Here is a 12,904-nt window from a genome sequence, read left to right on the forward strand (position 1 = left end):
ATGAGTTTGATAACATAAAGGTTCAAAGGTGAAAACTTAAAACAGTCATGTCTTAAGTTTGCTCCTATTTATATTTGTGTAACTGCTTGTTTTGTTACGTCACACACATTTTTTTATGGTTTTAAAGTGGGTTGAAGACATTTTTTTTAAATATGTTTGAATATTTTGAGTAAAACTCTGCTTTATATATTATTTTAATTTAATTTACTTTTTCTCTATTTTGCTTTGTTGCTAAAAATATCCTCATTTTACTCTGTTAGTGATAAAAATTTTAGTCTTTGTTTTTTATGTTCTTTCTGATCACATTTATAAAAGCGCCTCTGAGTCTGGACTTAAGTTCCGTAACCGTGGCAACACAGGAGCCAATCAGCAGCTTGGGTTTTCTGAGGTGTACTCACTTATGAAGAACTCATTAACAATCAGTCAAATATTTTAACCTTTTTTCTTTTTCTTATTCTTTATATTTTTGTTTTTTATCATTTAGAATGTACAGTTCACAGGCAAAGTTTGCAGCCTTTTTTTGTTAAGATTTAAAAAAAATAATAAAATAAAAGTTTCCTCTGGATCACATTTTAAGCTTTTTTGATTGTGGCCAAAAGTTACACAACAGAGAGGATGATCTGCTGCGTTGATGGCCTCCTGTTTAGTTCACAAGCTGCAAACACCTGAAATCAACCCTCATTTCTTAAAACTTTAAAATCAATGTTGAAGATGGTTTTCGTTAAATAAGCATCTTTTTAAAGACTGTTTTTAGTTTCTTTTTTTTTTCCACTTGTCCTCATCTCTGGTTTGCCTTTCAAGCTTTTTGTTTCTTAAAATCAGTCTTCTGGTTTTAATGAGTGGTTTCACAGCTTTTATGTTTACTGTACTACACTTTGTAACTTGAAAAACATCTTTCACTTGATTTTTCTGCTTTTCTTTTTCCGCTCATCCTGCTGACTTCGGTCCAAGTTAAACAAACATTAATTTGTTTATTCTATTTTTTTAAGTTCTGATTTCTGCTGTAAAGATCCATCAATGAAACCACTTTGTAAAATCTGCTCTAAAAGTTTCCAACGATCCCGTCTTATCATAGCACTTCTGTGCCTGACCAAAAGTTACATAACAGAGGAATCACAGGAGCCAATCAGGTTTTCACTCTTTTATATTTTTGTTTGTTTGTTTTTTCGTTTTTTGGATTTTTTTTGTTTTTTTTTATCACCCCTCCATTCTTTAACTGAACATCCTCTGAACTCATTTATCCTACTTTGTTTTTAATTTGAATTTTGTGTTTTATTTTGAAATGTTTTAAGTTTCTATGGCCCCACTATATTGTGTTGATATTTTGATGCTTTTTTAAAATATGTGGAGGAAATAAATTCATATTTTAATCATTAATGTTTTGTCTTCTCTTGACTTCTTGCCTCCTGAGTCTTTCATTTTTTATTTTTTATTAAACTGAATTTCTTTTTGTTTTAGTTTTGTCACGACTTTCTGTTGAGATGCTCTCCAAACATCTTCCCGATACTTTGAGTGTAAACCCTGATGATAAACTTCCAATAAACTGACAACACATTTCCCCTCCTCATACCGTTTCTCATTCCTCTCCTCTGATTGGTTCAGAAAGTATTTAGATGCCTGCGGTGAGAGTGGACAGTAGCATTAATAAAACCATGGGTGTGTTTTTTTTTGTCGTCAGAGCAGGTATCAGGTGTCATTCTTCTGCCATGTTGATGCAATCCACCTGTAATGTAATTCAGCAGGAACAGTTGAAGACTGTGTTCTCTAGCTCCCTCGTGTGGCCAGGTGTGGTAACAGCAGCTTAAATCATGCTTTTTTTTAATATGTTAACCGGACATTTACAGAAAGCTTTATCTCAGCTGTACTTTTTCACCCGTTCGTCTGTAAATAAATTCATGGAGTGTGCCTTTTTTTTTTGTTTGTTTGTTTTTTTAGGAAAAATAAGAAAATTAATTGTAAATGAAAATAAAGACAAAGCAGGAAAGTATTTTTTATTCCTTTTTTATTAGAATTTTTTCAATACTCTGAGATTAAAGTCAGATTCTGAGAAAAAGTTTAAAGTCTGACTTTAATCTCAAATTTCTATTTTCTCTGAATACAGCTTTACAGAATCTAAGTTTTGATGTTTTCCTCTTTCCTAACCTCAAAGATATATTTTTATTGGTCTTCTCCTCTTCTGCTTCGTACAGATTCACTATATGACAGGAAACATCATGCCATTCTCGACACGCTTGAAGAGACTATGTTTATTTTGTAGATGGGAAAAAAAAGTCTGACATTCATAAGATCTCCAAAAGAAACAGACATTAAAGAAGAAACCTGGTCCTGTTTGTTATTTTTACTGGCGTCTAAATGTGGTTAAAGTCAAAAACTTGTTGCTGCAGCTCAGGAATCATGGCTCATGATGTTTGATAAATTTTCTTTCCTTGCTAACTTGCTCAGTTTGTGTTTGAAAGCGTCACAGAGGAGATTCCCTTTCTTTGAGACAGAAAAGCTGCAACTCCAGACTTCGTCCACAAAAACAATCACTTCAGAGGGTTAAGTTGTCAGTTGCTGCCTCGATCAGATGATGTGTCGCTGTGTTTTGGTCCAGCTCAATATTTGAATAACAGAAAATCACACAAACACAACACAACTCGATCGAGGAAGAAGTGGAACAGCAGCTGTCCTGCTCGGTTAACTTCCTGTTTCATGGACGAAGTCTGGAGCCAGTTTTTGGATTTCTCGACAAGGATTCTTTATGAAAAATTACTGTCAGTTAAAAAATATCAAGACCGGAAGAAATAAAGTCATGCACTTTGATCCTGCACAAGTTGCTGCAGCCAGCGCCTGATTCGCTGCTGCAGGCTGAAGCTTTGCATCAAACTTAAAAACGAAACACGAGGTTTGAACTATCCAAGTTTCACTTGAAACAGCTCGAGCTGAGCGAGGAGGAGAGGAGAGGAGGAGAAAACCTGAAGCGTTTCCTCTGCTCCTCACACGACTCCACTCTGAAATGTATCCTTAAACAGCCAGCAGCAGAAAAGCGACTGAAACTATGATGTGATGGTGAAATGAATCAACCTTAAGCCACTTTTTGGAGCGGACAGGCTCTGGAGTTGAAGCTGTAGTGAAACCAGTTGAATGATATAAGAAAAAGTGAATTTCAGGAGCAGAAGAGTCAAAGATTTCTTCTCCCCTCCTGGAGCCGTCATTAAAAACGTTTCCCACAGGTTGTTTCTTTTCAGTCTCTCCTGCAGTCGTTTTTTGGAGCCGATAAAGAAACAAAAACAAACAAAGGGTGTGAACTGCTAAAAAAACACAAGACAACAAAAACATCCATTTGGCCTCTCGTAGTTGGTGCTTTTCCCAAAACACAATCAATAAAAAAATAACAACCCTGAACATTTCCAGCTGAACTCAACTCCTAACCGCCATTCTTCCAACCGTTTGACCTTTAACCTTCTCCCTTCTGTCTGGTTTTATGAGCAGCTTCTTCACGCTCGGCTGCGTCTCACTCATACTCGGCGATCAGCACCATCATACCGACACCGAACAGCAGAGCCAGGATCTCCAGGAGAGACTGGCCGAAACTGGAGCGGCCTGCCAGCAGTTCTGGGAGCACGGTAACCGTGGCGATGTAAACGAACCCACCAGCTGTGAATGGCAGGATCCAGGCGGTCGCTGCAGCGCCAACGCCCTCAGCCAATAAGGAGCAAGCTGTGCCGGCGAGAGCCCCTATGGCTGTCAGCAGCTGCAGACACATGGCCTGATGGGAAAGAGGATGAGATCAGGATCAAAGAGGATATTCCATCTGATCATGCCTCTGATTGGTTAAAGTAGGAGAGGTCTCAGCTACCTTCTTTTTGGTGCAGCCAGACTGAACCAGGATGGCAAAGTCCCCGATCTCGTGCGGGACCTCGTGCAGCAGGATGGTAAGAGTGGTGATGGTGCCAACAGCTGGACTAACCAGGAACGACGCTCCGATGGCGAGGCCGTCGGTAAAGTTGTGTGTGAAGTCAGCTGCCAGGTTCAGGTAACCCGACACCTTGATGTCTGAGTCAGAGGAGAAACAGAGGAAACATGAGGCTTTAAACCCTACACTGCTACATCTCCTCCATAGACATTTGTTTGATTATGACCATTTACTGCGTCTATAGAAGTAAATGATGTTTGTCAGCTGGGGGAGGCGGGGTCTGGTGGAGCTTATCGATCAAAATCCTGCTCGTCAACTACTGTGGGTGAGAGCGGTGCGCTCTTTGGATGAGAGCTCAGCATGGATATGAGGAGAAGATGTGAGATGACAGAGACACAAAGAGACGCTGCAAGTCAGAAAAGTTCAGGCAGCTCATGCTTCAACTGAGGATGTGTCGCGGTAGTTCGGAGAGAAAGAGCGGCGCCATTGTGAGAAAAGACGACGGAGATCATGGAGAGGATCGAAGGATGGAGCGCCTGATCAGAAAAAGTACGTCTGCTCTGTTTTTTGGATCAAAACCAGAACGAGAGAGGCAGTTTTGGTGTTTACATAGTCAAAGAAAACTATATTGTTTTGGTCTTGAAAGATCGTTAGCCTATCAGTTAATCACGTTTATTTTTATAATGCATTAATTTTCTGTGTAATTAATTAATCTAATTAACACATTTAAGTGACAGCCCTAAATGGATCAAAATTACATTTTTAAAGTTTCAGATGCCCTTTCCTTGATTAAATAACCCCATAAAGAGCTACAGGTACTGGTTTCCTGCTCCATTCACAGTCCAACCCCTCTGAATAAAGGCTTGAAAATAAATAAATAAAACAATTAAAGAATAATAATAATGATGATATTGAAATTTTTTTCACTGTATAATCTGTAAACCAACTCTCATGCAGATCGGATGTGATTCTCTGATGAAAACCTGCAGAGAGCTGGGAGGACTGTGGGTTTAGAGCTCCCTCTACTGGACTAACTATGCTATGACACCATTTTCAAATTGCTTCCTTCATAAAATTTCCATAAAAAAAGCTTAAATATAGACACAATATATTAATTGTTTCATACAGAAGGAAGAAAAAAAAAACTTTTTTACTATAAATGATAATAATGGTTAACAATAAGTGGAAAATTAAAAAATTAAAACTAGGGCTGAACGATTTTGGAAAATAATCTAATTGCGTTTTTTATTTTTTTACCAATATTGCGATTGCAATTGAGCATGCGATTTTTGGGGGGTTATGTTTATCTTCTACAATATTCACTAGACACAAGCAATAAACCGTTCTATAGTATGACCAAAACAACAAAGGAGAGTGTAACATACAACTATTTCCTGTTTGCCAGGCCTACATGTCATGTTTACACATAACATATACCTTTAATCAACTATTACTGTCACAGTAGAATATTGACTGATTGATTTAACTTTAGGCCTTATAGACCTGTAATAAAATTATCATTAATTATCTTAAATACAATCAGAGAAAGGAACAAAGCACTGCAGAACAACAGGTCTATTATGAACAACAAAATAAAAAATAACTATAAATCCTCTTGTCAATGGATCTCACATAAGACACAGAGCAGAATTGTAAATAAGACCAAATTTACGGCTCAACCACTGAAATATGTCAACATGTGGAATGCACTTTTTTATAAAATGAAAAAGAAATACTGTGTGAACATGAATTTAAATACTAATTGTATAGAAATCATACTGATCTTTCATCAGTAATAAAACACAAACTTAAATAAATGCACTTTAATTTATTTTTTTGTTTTGTTTTTTAAAATGCAACCTTTGCGATTTGAAAATTGCATTCTATTACATTGCGATGTCGGTTTAAATTCGATTAATTGTTCAGCCCTAATTAAAACCAGAGCAGAAAGATTAAAAAAGGAAAACTGAAGTCGGAAAGCAGCCAGAGGAGCATGATATGTGAAAAAAAAAGTCCAGAAACAAACTAAAAAATCAAACTGTTCCTCCAATCTTTATTTAGGATGCTGGGTTAGGCAGCAGGCTGCTCTCTTAAAGGATTAGAGGTTTCTGTTTGAGGACACATACGTCACCCTGATCCTTAAGACTTCAGCAGCACATACCTGAGCTGACACGAGCGACTGAAGCGAAGCCAAAAAAACAACAGCTGCTACAACTCTCTCTCTGATGCAGCTGACGTGTTCACAAAGAATGAGATCAGAAGGCCGGCCCTCCATTAGCTGCAGAGCTACTGACAGATCTGTGTCATCCATCAGCAGCACTGACGGCTCACTTAGTTCTGACTTTAGGTGATCTGATGACAAGTAGCTGGAACTCAGAGGGATGAAGCCAATGTTGGCGTAATTTTGCCACAGAAAATGAAATAATTTAAGTATCAACTTCCTTTTTAAATCAAAAAGCCATAACCTCATCCGTATCCAAACACTGGATCCACTGTGTTTGATGCACTAACACTCCAAGCACCAGGCTTTTCTATTTCCACAATGCAAAAATGAAATTTTATCAAGTGTTTTTGTCTTATTTTAAGTAAAAATTGTCTTGTTATACTTAATATGAGCCACATTTGCTAGAAATAAAACCATTTTCTGGACTGTTCAGGTGAAGTGGCTTATATTAAATCTAAAAAGACATTTTCTATTGAAAAGTCAAATTTAGCACTGCAATTCAGTAACCAACCAGCAGAGGGAGCTGTGAGTCCATGATGAAAAAACTCACCTGTGCTCTGCTTCTCCTCCTTCTTTGGCTCCTTCTCATCTTTGCTTTCTTTCTTCACCTCCTCCTTCTCCTCCTCCTCTGCATCGCTGTCCTTCGCTTTGGGAGCATCTGAGTTTGAAATTCGGGTTTTTATGAATCAGAGACAAAATAATAGATTCAGCAAAAGTGCGATTTCTCGTTGTACTGGCTGAGGATAATATTTCCACCTGCTTACCATGCGAGTGGCCATGCGAGTGTCCATGTGAGTGCCCGTGTCCGTGTCCTCCCTTCAGCAGACGCACAAATTTCTCAACCACCAGGAAGGCGATGATCCCACCGAGCACCCACAGACCCACTGACATCATGTGATCGTGGGCGGCACCTGTGGAGGTGACAGGGCGAACCTGATTAACAGATTAAACATGTAAACTCGTGACATGTTCAGAGAGAAAAGGCAGTCATTGTGTACCATGGGAGTGTCCGTGGTCATGTGACTCTTCACGAGCGTGTGAGTGTCCATGGTCCCCTTCGTGGTGAGAGTGTGGCTCTATGGACAACAAACACAGGAGGACTCTCAAACACAGACTGAACATCCTGCTGTATCAGCTTAAAGTGAGGGGGGATTCTGTGGGTGCTGATGCTCAGGTATCAAAACAAGCATTGGCAGGTCTGTGAGCAAGGGCTCTTTGACTCCTTTGCATTGGCTCCGTTTAGCTAAAAAAACCTTAACCCTACAAAATAAAGAATTTGTATTTTTCTTACAGAGGATATTGCTGATTTAAGACATTGATACTGAATAAAATCATGCATTAACATTTTGATGAACTAAATCTTCATCCCATCTGTCAATAAATCCTGCCACCGCTCTACTTCACCTCCTACAACATCAGCAGCCCACCAACTTTCCACGGACCTGTGGCTAACCTCAAGTTTTACAGCCCTGGGAAGATAACTACATCTAGAAAAAGACTAATCTGGAAGAAAATACAGATTTTAACTCTGTGTGGATGGATTTTGCCAACTTTATATGATATGTAGCAGGAAATAAGCAAACAATAAAAGGTTAAGCAAAATAACCATTAACTGTTACCTGATTTAGGTAATCTTAGAAAATGTCTTCTTTTTTTTTGCAAACGTTACATTATTTATTTATTTATTTATTTATTTTAATTTTATTTTTTTGAAATTTTAAAATTTTAGAAAATTTTCAAAAATAAAAAAAAAATACATTTTTGCAAAGTTTTAAAATTTCTAAAACATTTTTGTCAATTTTGAGATTTCAAAGTTTTGTGAAATTTTTGCAATTTTTTTATGTTTAAAAAAATTGATTTGGACAAAATTTTGAAATTTAATGTTTTTCTGCAAATTTACATTTTTTTTTAAATTTCTGCAAATGTTTGAAATATATATTGCATTTTTGTAAAATTTTGCAATTAGTTCAATTTTTTGATTTTTTTTTTAGCAAATTTACTTAAAAGAAAAAACTACGACATCTCATGTAAAATTTTATGAATTTGAACAACTTCTCTTCTGGAAAATTATGCATTAGATTTTCCCTATGTAAAGAATTTTACACACTTTATTGGCTTATTGTGAAGATAAAGTTGATTTGTGGCTCTTGAGTGACTTTAATCCAGCCTTAGAGCTCTGGACATGAGGAACAATGAACAGGTTCATCTTGTTGCTCCATTAAAGCTGAATTCAGACTTAAACTCTTACAGTTAATGTGAATGTTTTTCTGTATTTGCTCTTTGAGATGTTGGTTAAAGGTCAAACTACCTGATTGCTTATACTGGATGGGAAGTATCAGACTCACAGATTCCTGTTTTCTGTTTGTTTTCACGGACAGAAGCAGTTGTGTTTTCGTGATCAGGCGTCAGTTTGGCGTCACGACCAGGTCACATTCAGTTCAGCAGAAAAAAAACACGCTCAGATGGTTCTGATTTGACTGAGATACTCGTGTGCTGGGGGAATTCCCACAAGTCTGTTTGCTTCATATCTAATGAGGGGGGAGTTTCCAACCTCTGTGTTTGTAGTGGCGGCTGTAGTGTAGTGACCACACAAGGTCCCTCTGGGAGAACACAAAAACATGGATCTTTATGGATCGACCACCTACCCAGAGCGTGAGGTATGAGGTGCAGGAAGGCGTCGCCCAGCAGTCCACCTGAGGCGAAGCTGAGCAGCACCTTGAGCAGGTTCTGGTGCTGGTCGCTGTTGGACTGAACGGGGATCAGAAACAAGATGAGGAAAGGAGCCGCGCTGATGAGCAGGGTGGCTCCGATTGCCTGCAGACAGGATGGAGAGAATTTCACAGATGAAACAACAAATCAGACGATCATCCAGCAGGAATCTGGCATGTTTATCCTCAAAAGAGTCCAAAATAGAAAGGAGAAAAAGATATATCTTACACTCCCTCCCACATTTCATTGAAACAATTTGTCTCTCCCCTGTGGAACTTGAATAAATCTCCTTAAACTGAGTGAAAATACATTGTTGCACAACAGCTTTTAAGAAATTTCAATATTTTTATCCCAAACCAAGCAGCAACCTCCAGGCTCAAAATAAGAAGCCAGTGCACAAGTGTTAGAAACTGCAGTTCCTTGAGTGTCCACTAGAGGCTGGCTGCAGAAGCGCCACAAACCACATAAATGCCATGTTTAAAAAAAAAAGCAAGAAGCTCTTTTTCTAACTGCACACAATGTAAAAGAGTTAGATTTATTTTCCTTTCTCAACTCTTGAGTGTTTCAAGTTATTACAATTATCAGTTTTGCCAAATTCAAGCCATGGCTGACCTAGCAAGGAAGCAAAAGATATGCCTCAGCTTCAGCTCCATCTTCTTGTCTCTTGTGAGGTTGACTGAAGTTAGGATGAGTCAGCATTTCCAACATGGTCAAAACAGAATTCAAAACCCAAAGCATGACATCTTTAAAATATGTCTATGTATTGTCCAGTCAAAATTTGATACGTTCAATCATTTCCACATTAAATAAAATACAACAGATTTTAAAGATGCTATGAGAAGGATCTGTTTTAATTGGACAGTCTCGCCACCTTCTGGCCCGGAGTCTCACGCACACTGTCATAACGACTTTAAGCTAGGTATGTGTGTGTTTGTTTTGGACTTAAATGGAGATCAGACCGAGACAAATTTTCTTTGTTGCCGAGGTAAGGTATTTATCAGTACAGTTACTTAGCTCTATTGTTGGAAATGTGACATCAAGCAAACGTTGTAGTAGTTGGCTATATGTAGTGCTATCGGCAGCCCTGTGCTTCGATGTATCTGCAGGCTAACGTGACAAGATGCAAACATTGTCAGTTTGTATGTAGTTTAGTAGCTGTCTATATTTAGCACAACTGACAGCCTGGTGCTCTGAGACATGTCTGTAATGTGTAACGTTAGTAAATCCTGGTTATGTCCTGCCAGTCATCTACCAATCAGAGCTAATGTAACCTCACTCCTCATTTTATTGATAGACTCTCAAGTTTGAACAGACGACTTCAGAATAACTGCTGACTGTGGGCTGGAATAAACATTAGCACAGGCAGTTTAGCCCCTGTGTTAGCCTTTAGCTCGTGCTCTATCACTCTCCTGTTTAGCTTTCTTCTGCTCTTCTGTCCTTTTTCTGTCTGACAGTTAGTGTCCAGTGTCCACCATCACTACAAAATCAATCACAGAAATGGACCAGGATCCGGACAGTATCTACTCTGTATTTCTATTTCCGTCTTCTCATGTTGTTAATGACGGGATCCAGAGATGTTGATCAGAGTTTGCAATAATGCATCACGAGATGACAATCTGTGAGATAAACAATCAGATTCTTTTGCTTTCTGAATGTAAACAAAGACTCAACAAAGAGTACTTCCTTATTTCACTGATAGAGCTGAAAGGAACTTCAGGCTTGAAAAACATTTCTCTGCCCCCTGGTATGTTGTTAGTCTGCATAACTGTCATCATCATCTTTTAGTGTTGTTTTAAGCTCTGATGAAAGTGAATGGAGCTCTGTGCTCATTTGCATAAAAAGCAGCGAGGTGAGTGTATCACAAGAGGTCACTTGAGATGCATTTGGAGATGTAAGATGATGCAAAGAATAAAACACGTGTTACCAACAGTGACCTCACCTGCATCCACAGCTCCATCATGTCCTTCTTCTCCCCGACTCTCTTCACCTTCTCTTCTCCATGCGAGTGTCCGTGCCCACTGTCCTCTTTGTGCACGCGGACTACATCTTCATGATGAGCATGTCCATGATCGTGAGAGTGTGCGTGTCCATGATCATGAGAGTGTGCGTGCCCATGATCGTGTGAGTGTGCGTGTCCATGATCATGGGAGTGTGCATGCCCATGATCGTGAGAGTGTGCGTGTCCATGATGCAGCTCTTCCTCCTCCTCTGGTGGTAGGTTAGCCTGGGCGCTCCACTTGCTCGCACCGTGAAACATCCTCACGTTATCCTCCTCGCCGTGGGAGTGACCGTGATGATGATGGCCTTGGTGGTGGCCGTGGGAATGGGCGTGTCCGTGGTCACCATGGGAATGACTGTGACCACTTGTTAGATGGGAGGCTGACAGGAGCAGTGCAGATGTGACCACAGTCAGTGCCAGCAGACGTAAACAGCCCATGTTATCCCCTGTGATTAAGAAGAGTAGAAACACTGATTCAGGACAACTTTAAGATAGAAATGTTTGTTTATTTTGGTGCAAAACACAGAAAAGAAGTGATAGTGTATTATTTTCTCACATTTAAAACTGATACTTCCTCTTTTACCCCATGTTTTATCAACCCTGTCATGTGTCCAACTTATTTTACTTAAGGGAAGAAATCTGCAATAGTTCAAAGTAAAAAATCCCAGTTGTTTGTCTCGGCACATGCTGCCTACATCAGGAACTTGAAGTTTCCAGAAGTCTGGTGCATGTGTATGAGAACAGCTTTGGGCGCTCTATTCTGATCAAACATCTGAATGAATAACTTGAGGACTGTGTAAATAAGCAGTGGAGTGAGTTTGCTGTTTGTGAGACAAAGTGAGATGAGGATTTTATGACGTTTAGAGAGATTGAGAGGATCTCCTTTAAAGTGCAAATCTGTGGTGCAATTCACTATTTTAAAGCTGCAGCCCTTTCACAGCAAGCCAACATCTGAGCTCCATCTGAGGTTGTTTAACTCAAGGATGACTCAGCAGCAATCCCAAACATGTTAGTCATAAGATCTGCAGAAAATGGTCTGTTACATCATTTGTATAACATGCAAATCCATTCACTTTTCATTTGTTCGTCTCATCAAAAAGAAACTAGCTTTATAAAGGTTTGCAATAAGGAACAGATAAGAAACAGAATCATTATAAGAACCAATATCCATCCCTGGTATTATTTAAATGTTTTGCATGACAGGAGCTGGGTTTGCTTTAGAGTTGTGACAGCTTTAGGCTATCCAGATCAAATATTAAAACAGGATGTGTTGCTTTAAAGCACATTTAAGCTGCATTAAAATCATGCTAATCAAGCGGTGTTTGCTTACTTAACTATCTAGCTTTGAAGACTAAATGTTTACATGAGCACATTTTGTACAGTACACCCAGTTAGTCAAGTCTTTATCCAGTTTAACGTTTAAAATACATGTAAACTTTCCTTATTGGCTAACTACATTCACACCAGTTTAACCTAGCTTCGTCTTCTGTTTGTGTTTATTCCTGCAGTTTCACACATCGGGAATTAAAACCCGAAGTAGATAATCTCCTAACATCTGAAAGTGTCGTCTTTAATCTCCGAGCACACAGTTTAGGACCCTCTCATCAAACAAAAACAGAGATCACAATGAAACCTTCCAGCCTGCTAGTTAGCATACACAGCATGCTAACGTGTTGCTGCAGCAGGAGATCATCATTAACACAGTTTTTAAATGAAAAACTAAATAAAGACTCTTACCGGAATGTGTCAGGTATCTCTGCCTGTCTGCACGCCAAATAACTCCTCGTCCTGTAAATGATGTGTCAGTTAAACTGGTGATATTTCAGTCTTCGTAGCTGCTGCTGGTAAGACGTGGCATTTACTCAAGTTAACTCATCGAAATCTCGCGAGATCGCATTTCGCTCACAGCGAGTGTCTCCTTATTCGCTCCCTTTTCTTTACTTAAAGAAATGAAACTACATCTTAATATGTGAAAAATGAGAAATAATGGAGTGGATAATCCTTATAGGATGTATAGGAAAGTTTGAAAGCACGTACACGCTACAATCAAATTTTGTGATTGTGTAAAGTGGACGAA

The 12,904-nt window shown here is 38.8% G+C and overlaps 1 protein-coding gene across 1 annotated transcript; it reads right to left on the reverse strand.

Annotated features, from left to right (window-relative positions):
• Positions 1–1,985: 1,985 nt before the first annotated feature.
• On the reverse strand, positions 1,986–12,730 carry slc39a7 (solute carrier family 39 member 7). The gene is made up of 8 exons (XM_074687638.1): positions 12,565–12,730; positions 10,768–11,273; positions 8,765–8,933; positions 7,118–7,195; positions 6,884–7,030; positions 6,670–6,777; positions 3,839–4,035; positions 1,986–3,748 (listed from the first exon to the last, which is right to left on the reverse strand). Exons 2-8 carry the CDS (start codon positions 11,263–11,265, stop codon positions 3,494–3,496), a joined length of 1,452 nt encoding a protein of 483 aa, XP_074543739.1. The 5' UTR covers positions 11,266–11,273; positions 12,565–12,730; the 3' UTR covers positions 1,986–3,493.
• Positions 12,731–12,904: the final 174 nt, after the last annotated feature.

Source organism: Halichoeres trimaculatus, unplaced genomic scaffold, assembly GCF_033239565.1.
Source record: "Halichoeres trimaculatus isolate MK-OKI-2021-1 unplaced genomic scaffold, fHalTri1.1 fHalTri1_scaffold_14, whole genome shotgun sequence".
Lineage (NCBI taxonomy): Eukaryota > Metazoa > Chordata > Actinopteri > Labriformes > Labridae > Halichoeres > Halichoeres trimaculatus.